This window comes from Fringilla coelebs (genome assembly GCF_963513975.1).
Source record: "Fringilla coelebs genome assembly, chromosome: 2".
NCBI classification, from domain to species: Eukaryota; Metazoa; Chordata; class Aves; order Passeriformes; family Fringillidae; genus Fringilla; species Fringilla coelebs.
In genome coordinates this window covers 10,979,897-10,996,340 of record NC_140029.1, presented here as the reverse complement: position 1 = coordinate 10,996,340, position 16,444 = coordinate 10,979,897, and the positions used below count along the sequence as shown (strand labels likewise).

At 35.5% G+C, this 16,444-nt stretch overlaps 1 protein-coding gene across 6 annotated transcripts in view; it reads right to left on the bottom strand.

Annotated features, from left to right (window-relative positions):
- DMD (dystrophin) overlaps nucleotides 1-16,444 on the bottom strand; it is a 972,793-nt gene that overhangs the window by 597,197 nt on the left and 359,152 nt on the right. For 5 of the 6 annotated variants that reach the window (XM_084201221.1, XM_084201219.1, XM_084201223.1 and 2 more), the window contains exons 33-36: nucleotides 14,500-14,670; nucleotides 5,268-5,447; nucleotides 3,197-3,325; nucleotides 1,414-1,584 (exon numbers count right to left, since the gene is read on the bottom strand). In XM_084201221.1, coding sequence (XP_084057347.1) covers nucleotides 1,414-1,584; nucleotides 3,197-3,325; nucleotides 5,268-5,447; nucleotides 14,500-14,670 — 651 coding nt within the window. Of the gene's footprint in view, nucleotides 1-1,413; nucleotides 1,611-3,196; nucleotides 3,326-5,267; nucleotides 5,448-14,499; nucleotides 14,671-16,444 lie in introns of those variants that run through there. The other variant, XM_084201224.1, reaches the window with a different exon arrangement.

Here is a 16,444-nt window from a genome sequence, read left to right as displayed (position 1 = left end):
TTGTGTGCTGTAGTGATTCCTGTCATCTTGCTGGGTATTTCTTCTCTAAATCTTAGAGTGGTTCTGCCAATTCTAGCCCACCTTTCCTTCAGAAATGGAAGAAAACCTGAGAGAGAAGACTGCAAGTGGAAGACATTTGCAGATTGTGTTCTGAAGACACTTCATCTTGACAAGAATCTTTGTCCCTTCTTTGAGTGAGCCCAAAACATGCAGTGCAAACACTGAACCCCCAATAAACCATCTATAGGTAGTCCCATTTTCCCTAGGACAAGCAATAATTTCACAGGATCCCATCAAAGGCTTCATCAACTCTGCAAGTTTACAATAACATGCAAGTGCAAAGTAAAACTGAGATGGAAATCCAGACTGCAGATAGCAGATGTTCAGAGCAAAAACATCAGACAACACAGTTCTTGCAAAGATGTCCTCAGTCTACAGCTTGTACATGTGTAAGAAGTAGGTAAGAAGCTGGAATGGCTGAAATACTACTGATGGCTATTAGGGAAAAAATTGTTACCTTTATTCAGAAGACATAATTTTCCTTCAGAAATGAAGCCTAAAAAAAACCCAAATATCCACAGAGATGTGCCGGTTAGGCAGGATACCAAGCTCTGCACAGATCCCAACAACTTGTGGAAACCACATCTTTTTGCTTATGCTTTTTGCCAAGCTTATTTCCTGCTTTGCCATGGATCTCTGTGCATTTACTTTCAGTGTTAGTACAGTGACCAGCAGTAATAGTTTCGATCAGGATCTGTGCATTCCCATTATCCACTGTACCAACCTTCATGGCTGCCTCATTTAATCTGCTGAATAGCTCTTCAGAATAAAGGCAGCAAAATACAATGGAGAAAGTAGGTGGCTTATGTTCTTCTTCATTCCAAATCAGAAGGCACAACTTGGCTAAAAATTGCCTAATCCACACTGAATTTAAATTTAACAGTCATGCTGGTTCTACAGATGAGTAACTGAAGTAAAATTGATACAATCTCTACCTATCTATTTCTATCTCCAGCACTGGTGAATCTCAGACTCATAGGAAAAGACTAAATCACTTGAAGAAAAATTAGCTCTCAAAACAAATCTATATGAAAAAGGCTACTCATACTTTGCAAAGTTAGAGACTTAATAATTCTCAGATGTTCATTTTTTGTAAGTTAATGACTTAATCATTGTTACATTCATATAAGTTCAGTGAATACTTCTAATTGTAAAACAGTGAAAAAAGACCTTAATGCCAAAACCCCCAAATCCTCACACTTAATAATAATAAAAAAAATCCTTAGGTTCTACATTATTTTCCTTTTAAAGCTCAATTTGTCGAGGAACTGTAGCCCGCTACGTAGTTGCAATTGCGCACCTTACACAAACACCATTTTTTATGTATCTCCTTATGGAAGCAAGTCCTCCTACCTTCACACTCTTAATTCTCTGTGATATAGCTGCAAATTGCTGGTTGAGCTCTGAGAGTTTGGGCTCTACCACTTTCCTGCAGTGGTCCCCACGGTTTGCCATCAAGTCTCTGGCCTGGTCACGCACAGAGTCCACCTTGGGGTGAATGTCATTCAGCTCAGCCTTTAAGCGCTACAGTCCGTGAGCAAGAGACAGGGCTTGAAGTTAGTAATAAATGCAGAGAGAGAGAAAGAGAGAGAGAGAGAGAAAGTGTGCAAAGGAATAGGGAGCAAAACCACAAAGCAAATTCAGATAATTATGCATGAGTGTGTAAATCTGTTAGAAATACCTTGGATAACATTCCCACTCGTATCCCTCAAATTTACAGCAGGAATGTATCTAAAAGTCTGTTCTAGTATCTCCTGGCTGAAATTGATGGGGATCATTATTTCTAGGCAGATTCTTATCTGCAATAATATTGCAGCATATTTCAGGATGCACTAAATTATTCTGTGTTCCTAAAGCTAGGAAGAGCTGCTAATTCATGTATTATAGAACTGGATGTGTAATTGTTGCTTTCAATACTGCTCAGGGCCATAGTTCAGGCAAGTAAAAATGACCAGACTAAAAAAAAATAGTCCTAATTTTTTCTATAAATCTGTCACGAATTAAAAAAAGAAAAAAAACCAAAAAAATTAAAAAAAAAAAATTAAAAAAAGAGGGCAAAAGCATTTATCTTCTGCAATATTAATCTTAACAGTAGATCCCAGTACAGGCAGAGACCAAAAATAGATAGCAAGGCATTTGGGAATCAGAAATATAATTGGACATTAAGAATTACATAATACATTTTACTGTCTGCATGAAATACCTTTGCGCAATGCAAACATAAATATAGGTATTGATAATTTTGCTTTGTATCTGATGGTGGCAAACTTGTTCATTCATCTACAAAAGCCAGTCTCATAATCCTGCTGAGATCAATGAGGCATCGATTTATGCCCTAGAATTTGTAAAATTCTGCTGCAGTAAATGGCATCATTATGTCAGTGTCAGCAATACAATTTTGATTTTGGTTTGCAAAGTCTACTCAGATATTATGTAATAACCATGGAGTTCATTACAAAGTAAAATTTCACATTGACTTCAGAAGAAAAAGAAAAATCCCTTTAGATAATAATATGATGTCCTTCTTAAGGAAGGTTTTTAAAATTAGATATTTTAACATAAACATCCAGATTACAAGCTAATTTTCATTTGGTCAAAAGATGGAACTGGCCAACTAAAACCCTAAGCTCAACACACTAATCCCTGATGCTACAGCTAGTTCAACATATTATATTCTTGTCTGTGTCGTTGATCTGGCCTCAATGTAAGCAATGTTTCTAGAATTAAGACAATCATATGAGAGAAATATCATAAATATTGGAAAAGTACCACAGAAAAACATAAATACAATTAGAAATAAAGGGGACAGAAAAGGAAAATATTTTGCTCAAACAAAAAAAAAACCCTTGAATTAAAGGAGTATTTTCCAGCAGACATGTGTTTAATAAGCTGCTGTTTGACTCACCAGGAAGTTCCCAAGAATTACAATAACAATCTGGTTTTATTTCTGCAGGGATTTAATTTTGGTATTACAGAGCAAATTTATTAAGTAATCTACAAGTTGCTACAGGGTAGCTTTGGCATAGAAAAAAGAATTTTAATCCATTTGTGATACCTTTTGAAATATGCTAGTTTTGACACAGTCCTTTTTAGAATAAAATGAATGCTTTCCAGTAAATCACATTTTTATTTTTACCTTAAGAGTTTCCTCTTTTTGCTGGGGTTTTTGTTTGTCAGATTCATCCAACAGTATTTCAGCACGATACATCCAAGTAGTGACATTAGCTACATTCTGATCAAAAGCCTCCATGTGCTTTTGATATTCCTGTATGTGGAAAAGGTAAATACTGCATACAAAAAATGTAATCAGAACTGAAATAACAACTGTAGTTATGCCAAGTGTGGCAAACATGCACACATTATGAAAACTTGTTTATTTTACACAGTAACTTCTTGTTTTGTAAAGGATAGAATCTGCTGTTTGTTTCCTTCACTTTGCCTGTTAGGTTTCTTGAAAAAGACATTCTGGGAGAGAGAGAGAAGTGACAGGCAGCAGGATGACAAAATCACAGCAAGACGCAGGTGTCGGCAGCTCAGAGAGGTGCTGAGAGGAACAGGAAGCTGCTAGCCAGACCTACAGGAGCTGCAAAGGAGTGTTTCCCAAGAACAAGGTACAGAATTCATTTTGGAAAGCCAGTCAATTGACTGAAACTCAGATGGCCACAAGGATGCACTTGCAAAATCACAATCAAGACTGGGAGCTTTGTATCTAAACCGCCTATGGACATTTCATCTAACTTCTCTGCTTTGAGACTTTTCTATTTAAAAGCTATTCTAGTTGATATTCTGATAAATCTTCATTTCTCTGCTTCATTTAAAACTTTGTCCTTTTGGGTGAGCTCCCTAGAATGGGGCCTATGCATATCTCACATAATACATATGTAGACCACATACCCAAAATCAAAGATACTAATTCTTTTGGCACCCTAATGTACCTACCTTTATTTTATGCTGTTCTAAAATTGGTAAAAACCCTTCAATTACCTCTCTTAGACCTTTTTATCATGTGTTTTAGCAAATGTTAACCACAGAATCCAAAGCAGGGAAAGAGATGATATACAGTAATACATAACTATATCAACCTGTAAACTCCATTATATGCTTCTTACAATAAGTTCCACATTAAATCTGTGTACCTACATGATTCTGAATGAAATGTTTAAGTTTTCCAGATACTTTACTCAGCTGAGGAAGCCCTGTAGTGATGCTATATATTTATTGCCAAAGTATTTGTAAAGCAGCCATACAGACTCTAGTGGAGCTCCAACACATCAAGGCCTGAAAAGTCATGACTAAGGCCAACAAACACATCCTTAGAAATCACTTCTGTTTCTCCAGGGTGAAACTGCATTCCCATGCTGTCAGGAGCAGAAACAGCATGCAAGGTTTCCCAAAGCATTCTGACAGCCCAGATGTTAAAACCCTTCTGTAGTTAAGGGTTTTCAAGCTGTCATCTCTTCACGACAGAATGAATAAAGCTATGTCACTATCTGTAGTTTGAGGCAGCTGGGGATGAGGCTCCTGAATCTGTATGAAATGTTTATTAGGGGTTTTACTGTCTACTACACTTAATCCAGTCCCCTAAAGGAACTATCTATCCCCACTTAAACATGCCCTATAAAACCATGCAAAGGAGGATCACGAAGCTCTGAAAGACCAAATCACAGTCCTTCAGCACATCATGTGTGCACTCTGAGAAGAGCTTAGGATTTAGTTGCCTCTAAAGTGAATCAAAACTCACACGCACCAGAACTACCCTGTGGGCCAAACCAACTTGCAAGTGGAAACTTATTTCCCAGTTGTACTGTTCCAAACAGAAATCCTAATGCAGCCAAAAGAAGCTGATGTTGGTATCAATACTAAGACTTTCTCAGCTAACTTGACTATTATTTTCAATTGACTACTGAAGTAATCTCGGTCCTTTAAACTGCATTTGATTTATCAGGGAAAAGCCCCAAACCAAAAACAATGCAAGAACTATTGAGAGAGACAGGATTGCAAACTGCTAACAATCAAAATTCCACTTGGTAATCAATGAGGTTTTCAAAACATACCCAATGTACTAAACAAGAATCAGTCTGATTGCCTGTGTACTTGTGTATTCAATAAGCACAGTCCAAGGCACCAGAAAAAGCATTTCTATAAGGCTGGGCATGTACAACAGGAAACCAACATTTCCTCTATGTGAAGAAATGCATTTTCCTTACCAGTAAGAGATTGAACCATTCCTCAGCACGTGAAGTTACCGCTTTCCAGTTACTGTGCAGCAGGCTGAGTTTATCATCCACTAGACTTTCCTTTCCTTTCATCACTGTCTTCAAATTCTCTCCTAAGTCACTGATGCTCTTAAGCTGGACCTGGCGTTTCTCAATCTCCTTCCGTGTTGCCTACATGAGCAGAAGAAGAAATAAAATTTCTAGGAATTAAAAATTATCAACAGTAAGATCATGAAATGTTAAATCAGGCAGCAAGTTTATACTCAAACACACAGTCTTGCTTCCTATAGAAAGGGAAGGCATTCTGTGAAGAGCAGCAAATGCAAAGCAAATTCTTTCTCTTGAGTTCTGATAAAATTGAATATATTCTTCATCTTCTCACAACAAATTAATTTTAAAAAAAGTGCAAATTATCTTTCAGTGTTCAAAATATAGTTTTAATACTTATTTATTAAAAATGGATCCACATTTTATAATATTTATATAGAGATGCTTAAAGTTACTTTTCATACAATAAAATTAGTTATCAAATAGCACATAAAGCTTGCATAATAATTGGGACAATAATACACCATCATGATGACACCTTAAGACAGAAAACTCCATCAAAAATAGTCTAGTAAATATTTTATTACTTTAATATTTGTCAATGCAATCTTTTTCAGAAGAAAGCATGCTATTTTCTTCTGTTAAACTTGTTTCCTAATTGTAGAAATGCATATTTTCATTACACTCACTTGGGATTTCATTCTGCATAATAAAATACCAAAAATAAGCTATAGGCCATAGCATTTCTAAGTTTGAATGACTACAACACATGCATTGCTATAAAGTCAGATTTCTAGCATCTCTTCACACTCTTATCTTACCTTAAAAATCTGATATGTAAGGTTACATAATTTACATGTTATTCATGTCTTAATATTGACTGCAACATACAAGATGTCTAATAAAAGGAACAAATCCCAGCATATTTAGACAACATGTAAAAAAAGCAGGTGTTTAAATACTAAAGAGTGAGATGGCACAGTGCAAAGTACAGCGGTCTCACTGAATACTCAAGGAGAGGCACAAACTCCTTACACCTAATTTCACATATAACCATTTTTATGAGAGAAATTTATCTGAGATCCTTGGCACCTGATAGCAATGATCCAGGCACATAAATCTCTGCTTAAAAAATAAAACTGCAAGCACAAAGTGTTCCAAGATGAACACAAACAGAATTTAGTAGAGAAGGAAGAAGTACTGGTCATCAGAGACAGGGATGTCTCACAGAAACCTAAATGCAGTAAAATAAAAAAAGGTCTTCAAACAAATGGCAAAAACAATACTTCTATCTCAGGATAAATGCTGTTATGCAGTAGAACCCCACCTTTATGACCTCTACACTACCATATCTCTCATGGTCACAGATCAGTATAATTTTGTTGATAGTGTATTGACCGTGAAAGTAGAATGTTCATTTTTCCAATAAAGACAGTATAAAATTATTCTTTTTGGTAAAAAAGAAGCTTAATAGTACCTTCAAAGTATTCAGTGTGTCATGTTTAAAGCTGCAGCTCATTTCCTGTTCTTAACAGAATTCAGGATCTCATTTTGCAATGTTATTTCACAGAAAAACTCTTACACTTGTATTGCATGTAAGTATGAGAAATTTTCCCCATTCTATCAATTTTCTAAAATACACAGGATATGTAATAGAACCAAGACATGACTGATGCAAATTATTAGCAATATACTATATAATTATAGAATTTGAAAAGGAAAGTTTAAAATTTCAGCAGGTCTCCTTGTCAGATTAAAGGAAAAACACACCCTCTTCTAGTGCTGTTTTATTTGTTTCACAGCAGGTGCAAAGTGTCATCATGAAAAAAGAATAACACAAAGGATATAATTTACCCTCAATTGAAGATGGAAAATTTTGATCAGCTTTATTTCATTTTCTAAACTATTTTCTTTCATTTGGAAAAGACTCTCTGAAGTGTATTTACCATGGGTTGTGGTTTCTTTTGTATTTTGCATTTATGAAAATGCCGACCAATCTTGGGCTATATAAATAATTATTACTCCCAACTAGTAAACAGATGGACCAAACAATTAAACGTTTGTTAAAAAAACCCCAGATGTGTAAGAAACACATTATTTCCTTTCAAAGTAAAGAATTACTGTAAGCTAAAGACTAGATGCACCTCTGGGCAATATGGATTTTAACTCCCTCGTGTAATTGCCAGGAAAGGACATGAACCAAGTAAATCACACTTCCCCTCATTGTTTTAAGAAAAATCATTATGGCCCTCTACATGACATTGAAGGGACAAAAGCATCTTCTTCAATACTTTAAATCTCCATTATTACAAGTCCTGAATACAATAGAAAAACTAGCAGGATCTGTAAAGTCAGTGGGATTCCACCCTGCATTATCAGCTACGACTTCCTCTGTAGGTTATGAAGTGCACCAGGTAAACTAACTTGCTTTCACAACTTCAATGAGACCTTTTTGGTTTGTTTTTTATTTGGCATCTCTTCATTATATTCCTAAGAATTTCCCATTTTTGTTTCCAGTATTACTAGAAAGTGATAGTCTACACATATTTTCTTCACTGCAATATAACAGACAGCACTGTTAAATTTTCTGTAAAGTACTGCTATTAATTCAACAACATTACATAAAACAAAGAAGTATTTGTCATGATGCCAGGATATAACTAAGGTTATTTCAGTATAACTCAGGGAGGGGCCTTTAAATTCTCCTAATTTTTAACAAGCAAGTTTCACACAGCCTTGCTGGATTTAAGTTCCTTTCTGGTTGCCATAACATGAAATTGCATTCCATCTGTGTGGTTTATTTGAAAATATATAAGAAAGTTGTAGAATTTAAACTACAGAATTAATAAAATTAGCTTTGCAAGTTAAAAATGACATTTAAAACACCTAGAACCTTAAATAGACTCCAAATCCCCATGCCCAAAACACCACCACAATGTGTTCAAGATGCAACATCAACAAATAAAGTGGTGAAACTCTTCCCAGAAGGACTAGACAATTAATACATTTTGATTTTGTGTGCTTATCAGGGTGAAACTGTGTAACATAAAAAAAATAGAGAAATGTAGGAGTTGTGAAGAAGCTATTTTCCTGATATAATCATGGCATCTTGGAGAAACAAAAACATGTAAACAAAAGATTGAACTAAACATCCTAACACTGAGCATTCACTTACAGCTGTGAAAATTTATCAACGATGTTGAACAACTCCAAAACAGATTATATTCATTCTGCTGTTTATCATTATAGTGAAGTTACTACAGATTTTTTTTTTAATCTTGACAAGTATATTTATTTATAAAACAAAAGCTTATACAAATGTGTATATAATAAAGGTAATAACCTGCTGGAAGAGAAAGGCTCCATAAATACTTCCAGGAAATATATCTCCATTAAAATAGGCATACAAATTACAGAGATTATATTAAGTATGTATATATATATATATATATATATATATATATATATATAAAAAAATACTTCTCTACATATGCCACTATTTAGGATCACATCTACTAGCAGATATAAGAGTTAAGATGATGTGAATCTCTCCTCAGTCAAATTTCAGTTATTCAGTTAGACCAATTTCTGAAGTGCCTCTTTGGAAGAAGCTCCTGTACTTCCACTTTTCTGAAGTGCCAGTTATGGCTACTTGGTACAAAGTATCATAATGGAAATTCTCTGACCCAAACAATTAATTTGTGTTTAACTGGCTGAAATATTTCCTTTGCTTTTTAAGGAACTGTTATTCTTTTCTCACTCATGGTCATAAGAAAAATGTTGGTAGCCTGCTTTAATCAAAGCTGGGGTATTACACCACCATGGAACTCCCAGGACTTGAACATTCCCAGCAGAAATGGCATCTAGCTTTCTGGCATCCAGGAAATTAAAGCAACCAGACAGACCCTGGTGCAACTGCGCATGCAGAGCATGTCTCAGGTGATTACTTTCTAATCCCATTCCCAGAAACATCAGAATGGAAAGAGGGAGAATCTGAGCTTCCCTTGTGCCAGTTTCGTTCATCAAAACCTCAGGAAAGGAGTTGCAGTACAAAATAAAAGTTCTATTTAAAAACCAGCTTTGGATAGGTTGAAATCTGTGCGGAAGGGAAACCATGCTGCAGCATGTAAAGTCATAGGGATGAGCTTTGCTGAAAATTTATACGTGGTTTGTAGGTAATATTTTACCTCCTTTACATATGGATCCATAGGATGACAGGATGAATCATGTTAGAAAAAATAATTGCAGTTCCCTGTGCAGATATTTACATTTTGAGTGGTCACAGTCCTGTCTCTGATCCCACTGTGCTGTGACATACTCTTTATCTTTCAGTTTACTAAAATATACTTACAGGGGATTTTACAAAACAGTTACAACTGTTTTGGTTTGTTTTGGTTTTTTATTTGATGGTTTTGCTTTACTGTGATGATTTTTGTACATCTCTTCCATCACCAAATACCAACTAGGAATTAACTGTGTTTGAAAACAGAAGTTACCTAGAAATGGGTTTCTTGGTGTTTTTGTGGTTTTTGGTTCTTGTTTTTTTTTTTTTGCTTGTTTGTTTTTGTTTTTCTTTTTTTTTTTTTTTTTTTTTGGTTTTGAATCATTATTTCAATATTTTGTTGGTTTGGTTGGGTTTCTTTTTCGGAAGATGTGGTAAAAAAGGCTTCTGAACTATATTTTATAATGGTAAAACTACCAGGTACCAAGATGAACTAATGATATTTTTCTTTCAAAAAAACAGAATTGTAAAAAAATGCAGGGGATAGTATATTTAGTCATGATGGTCACTAACATATGTAGATTAAAAAACACAACAATGAATGAGTGAAGAAAAGTTCTGTGTGCCTTTACACTGCCTGCGATGCGTGGATTACTTGAAAATACTCTGCAATGAGAATCTTTTTAAAAGAAATTTGGTGCCTCAGCTCTCACAGGTGGGATTGCAGAATTAATCAGAAGCTGACATTATGGTCTTCTCAGTGGTTGATTATACATATTTATTTGTTTATTTACAGCACAACTTTTATTTTTTATTGCATTTTGGTCAATTACTATGAATCAGTTGACACAATTTATAATTTGTCTTCTTCTATGGATATTACCGACAGGAAATATGTTGCTAACTGTAATTCTAAATACTTCAAGTCAACTTAATACTCACTGGTATTACACACTGTGTTAAAAAATCAGATTAAAGCATTGGCAGAGTCATACTGCTGATAGTAGGGAGTGATACAGAATTTTCCTGGTAATACCATCTGCCATTTCCTTTTTAAGAACATGGTTTCCTGGCAATCTAATTCTTATCAGTCCAGTTCCTGATTAAAAGACAAAAAAACCCTGCAGTTGTTAATGCCTTCAGTGATAAATATGTTCACTAAATCAGAATTCTAATTATAAATGGATTTCTAATATACGATGTTTAATGACTATCTTTCCACCCGCATGTCATTTTTCTTATCTATTATAAACAGAGCTGAATTCAAATGGAAAGATTTAACTTGTCTCTACTGAGCAGAAAGGCAGGATTTACAGCCTTCAGTATATTGCCCATCTCATTTCACATAACTCAGCCAAGTTTTTGTTCCATTCCTTGAAAAATTCTACACAGGAACAAATACCACATTTCCCTTGATGTCCAGATTAATGGTCTCTTTCATTAGCTTATTTTCCTATTCAAGATGGACATTCTTTTTTACTTTGAGGTGTTTATACCTTAAAGACAATGTTCAGATGTATGATTTCTTTTATTTTCAGCTCTATAATTATCTTTGTAACCCTCTGAGTTATTTTCACTTTTAAGAAGACTTGGGTGCTAAAAATGAATTAGAAATAATTGCACTAATAAATATAACTTCTTCCTTGTCCTGTAAAGAAAAAAGATTATTAGCTCTCTGCTTAGATATATCGACAGCAGCACACATCCAATTTTCAGTTCATTTGCACTATTGAATTCTCCTCTCTCCCTCTCCATTTTCCATCTTTGTTTTTCTGCAGACTTTTGTCACAATGGGAATCTGCTGGGTTTAATTCATCTCCCAGTGCATTTCATTAGATTGGTTACTGTCTTTGGCAGCCTACTTACCCAGGAAGTCCAAAGCCCAAAGCTGTGACATTAATCAGATACTGTGAGGCTCTGGTTCTTGGGACTAAATTATTGATGTACAATTTTGTGTGATGCCTCAATGAAATCCACATAGGAGTAGCAGCATCGTACTTATTTATGAAGTCCCCACAAGAATTTTAAAGTGTCCAGGATAAAATGCAGAACTGTCTCCTAGTGGGAGCAGATTCTTCAGGAAAAAGCACAATCCACATAATTTCTGTAAATATTTACACTTCTAAGATTTGCCACATATACTACCTGTTGGATTGTTCCACATTAGAAGTCTGCTTACATATATGTGAATATTTGTTTATATTTCCTAAAAGGCAATATTAAAAAGGAATTTTGAAAGCCACTCAGTACATACATATTTTGCCAGCAGGCAGCTGCTCTCACCCAAAGTTGTTTGTTCTTATTTTAGTGATGAACTGACTGAAGGGGAAGAACTGAGGTACTACATGAGTTTAGATTGCAGTGAAGGCTTTGGGGAGCATTTGAAGCCAAAATATCCTTTTTACCAGTTTTTCCTCCAAAACTTTATGCATCAGTTCCCTGTGAGAATTCACAATACTCAACAACACTCTCTAGAAGGTGGAATGGTTCCTGTCTGATATTTTTTTTTTCATATTAATAGTTCTTATTTTAATTAGCTCTTGTTACCTTTTTTGATTGTCTTCAGATAAAGAATACATTGTACTTGTTGTAGCAAGCTTAAGACATAACAAAGGCTTCCCACTGTGCAGGTGCACTAATCATCAGGTTTTAGGTCCTAATTATGCAACTTTTGAATCATTAATGTTTGTATCTAACAATAAAATGATATTAAGGACAAATCTTTCTCTTTAAACCCCTGAAAAACTACATACATTTGGATTGACAGGAACATGAAGTGCATGCTTCGGTTTCAGTAGAACTGTATTGTGTAGTCACCACTGATTATTTTTATTTTACTGGGAGAATGGCCTGACTACCTAGCAGGTTAGTTTGGGGATGTTAAAACATGAAGATTCTATAATTTGTCTCTTAAAAGATCTGACATTTGTCATTTGTTATGGGTGTTAGGGAGTCATTGGAAAGGTGCCCAGTAGAAAAGAAATTGGGAGTGCTGGTTGACAGGGATGAATGGGATCCAGGTGTGCCCAGGGAGGCCAAAGGCACCTGGCCTGTGTCAGCAATAGTGCAGCAGCAGGAGCAGGGCAGGGATTGTCCCCTGTACTCGGCACTGGTGAGGCCACACCTCAAATCCTGTGTCCAGTTTTGGGCACCTCACCACAGCAAAGGCATTGAGGGGCTGGAGTGAGTCCAGAGAAGGGCAGCAGAGCTGGGGAAGGGTCTGGAGGGTCACTCATGTGAGAAGCGGCTGAGGGAGCTGGGAATGGTCAAACTGGGTATTTTGAACATTGGAATGGGATGTCCAGGAAAGTAGCAGAGTCACCATCCCTGGAAGTGCTGATGAAACAGCTGGACATGGCACTTAGTGCTGTGGTTAATTGCCATTGTGGTGTCTGGCCAAAGGAGGAACTCCAGGATCTTGGTCTTTTCCAGCCTTCATAATTCTATGATTCTAAGATCACAATGTCAGTCCAAAGAAACTTGAGGAACTGCACAAAATTTTCTGCAGGAAAAGCAATAAGTCAAAATGAGAAAATATCAGGCAACAATAGGAGAGGGCAATGGGGTTGCAGCGAGTTAGGTCTTGATTTGAAAGTGAAAACTGCAGTAGTCAAAGCAGTAATTGTAAGTTAGTAAGAGAGAAATTTGATAATTTTGGATATCACTTTCAAAACACTGTCTTTCTTAGAGACTGATGACCAAAAAAAAAAACAACTTAAAACCTAACAAAAGATATGTAGACTGTGGGTTTTAAAATTGTTGTAATTGTTTTTATTCTAGTACTGCTATTAGTTTGCAAATCATCAATGCATTTTAAGGCTAAAGACACTTTATTGAGGCCAGAAACTTGAAAGGATTAGTTAAAAACCCACAAACAAAACACAAAAAACAAACCAAATTTTACTCAAGCGCTTTGAATCTTCACTGCCATTAAAAAATCAGGAAGATTACATGCGTAAAATTCCTTATTATTCTTACTATAATGCATAGTGAAAATAGTAAAATTTTTTGACGATTTTGACGATTTCTCCCATTAAACAAAGCAGAAGTGGGGTTTTTTTGTTCTGTTTTGTTTTCACAAACCTCCAATACTGTTTAAGGGGATTTTTTTTTTTGTTTTGAAATTATATAGAAACACTTGTTCAAAATGCCGCTGGCTGCACAGTTATTTGAAATTTTGAAGCTTTGGATAATGTCGATCATAGTGTGCTCTAAAATGCAGATTTTGGTATGTGTGAATAATGATTACTTGGTTTGTTTATGACCTCAGCTAGATTGGATTTCTATTACATGTGCAGAAAATTAAATAGATTAGCTACTGTTGAGTAATAACATGCCAATTTTTTGCATCACACAGAAATACTCTGTTTTATACAGACATCTTGCATTCCTCAGTTTCTGTAAAATGTTTATTGAAACTGTGATTTTGGGGAAAGTTTTGATTTACGCTTTGAGTTTTAACCTGAAAGATGAGTTCAGGGTGAAGCCTCATGGAAGTAGGAAGACCCCAGAATGCAAAGGAATGAGCTACAAATCTAAGAGTAAGAAAACAAATATCCTGACTGCTATCATAACACATAGAATATATTGTGTTCTGGCATCTTTAATATTTCACCTACTATTTAATACCTTTCTAACCATGAGGAGAATGGTGTAAGACATCTCTACTTACGTGGATATTGGGTGGTTGATTTATAGTACTCTAAAAAATTAAATTCTAACTTTAAATTCATCTCAGTGAAGATTAATGCAACGTGAAGGTGAATTGTGCTATTGATCTCTGGAGAGACAAGAAGGTTTAAACTTTTCTGAGCGCTAATGCTAATGCAAGATAGTGCCAAAACATTCACAGAGTACCACAAACTAAAACACCAGAATTGTTAATTCTTTTTCTTTATCATGAAAAAAAATCTACCTTTCTGCAATATTCACATGTGTGTGTTACATTGTTACCTTGCCCCAGGCAATTTCAGCATCCAAATTGCTCGGCATCCCCTGCGCCGCCGATCTCTTTGTCAGTTCCGCGTCTGTCGCTGCCAGCCACTCTGTCAGAGCATTGATCTCTTTCCGCAGTTTCCGGGACAATTTCAGGCATTTCTCTAACTCCTGCTTTTTTTCTGTCACCTGCAGATAGAATAATTGTGCTTATTAACCCTTCAGTGTAACAGGTCTGATGGCTTTTATGTAACATTTTCCGTAGGCCACTTTTCTGTACAATCTAGATTTGGGATTCCACAGGTGAAGTTGCATTTTAGTGCAGGTATGTCTTGATTTACTCTCAGTGTCAGTAATTCTGCTGCTAGAATGCAAACACCTACAAGAAAATTATGTGCATTAAGATGCATTGAATTTGAACTACTAGCAGAGCTCCAAAAACCTCTTCCTCTGTTTTGAAGTTGTGCATAGCAAATTCATTTAGAACAACTGAACAAACAGGTTTTCCTAGAGAAACAGAATAGCTGTCAAAACTCTTCAAAGGGCATATTTTAATATAGGTGGCCACATAGGAACTGGGATTCCACAAGGTTTTTTTCTGTGTAGCAAGCTACATGGAAGAAGAGACATACCAGTCAAAGAAAGCCTCAAAACTTGAAACACAGTGTCACTGAATAATGTTAAACTAAAGCAGCACATTTAACTTTAAGGTTTTAATTTTCTGAATGCTTTGGATGTAAAGTACTAGGGATGACCTCTGCTTTAAAGTTCTTTTAAACTTGGTACATGGTACCTGGAAGAAAGGCGGAGTAATTATATTGCCTTAATTGTCTCACCCAGCATTTTGAAAGAACAGGAAAATACAGCATTTCTTGCAAGCCCTGAGACTCTTCAGAAAGAGGAAGAAAAGGTTTTACTTAATTAGTAGAGAAAGCAGAAGAATAAATTAAGAGATCTTAGATGGGAAACCACTACAATAGACAATAGGCAACTAGTAGCAGAAAATAAAAATTAATAAATTATGCTGTGATGAAGTTTAAAAAACCCAATCAGAGAAGCAGGATTAAAAATGTCCCATAGATCACTAATATTTAAAAGAAACTCCTAATTAGCTTGTATATCAAATAGAAATCACATTAAGACTGTAGCTGCTGATTTGTATTTAAGTATTTTTAAATAGAAAAAAAACATTTTACAGTGGTAGAAAAGTGCACCCACTAAAACTATTTTCTACTTTGCCATTAAGAACGAGTAGTGGCACAATGATCAAATGGATTAGTAGATCAAATGCCAGGGAGAATTTGAAGTTTTAAAATGTAACAGGATGTTACAAGGTTAGGTACATGGCTTTTGCTACCCCTGAGTAAGGAGATGAGATTTGCCGAGGGAATAAGCTATAAAGTGTTCCTGATAATTTATTATCACTCTGTAAAGGCTTACTACTGAAATCTCATAACATTTTTCACTGAATATGCTTTATGTGCTTTCTTGCATGCCAAATTTATTAAATGAGACCACAGAACTTACAGTCAGGCCAAGAGGTAAATCCCTGGGAAGGACCATAAAAATCAGCTTTTTAGATCTCTATTCACACAGCAAGCCAGCTTTTCCACCTCTTCTTCTGAAGAGTGCAATAGCAATTGTAAATAACATTACTTAGCAGCAATACAATGCAAAGTGCACTACCCTGAGCTTGACTGCCTGTTTAAGAATTTTAAACACCTGGTATATTATAAAATGAAGTTACTGATACTTGTCAAAACAGAGAGAGAATATTTGTGTTCCTATATACATCTCTAACATGTGTTTATTACATAAATAATACAACATCATTATATACATTGCATATATCCAGAGGTTACTGATTAATCAGTTTGTTAGTACTTCAAAGGTAAAGATGTATTTTCTACAGAAAAATAGCAAACAGTGCCCTCTAAAGGCCTTCCGTGTCAGAAATGTGATC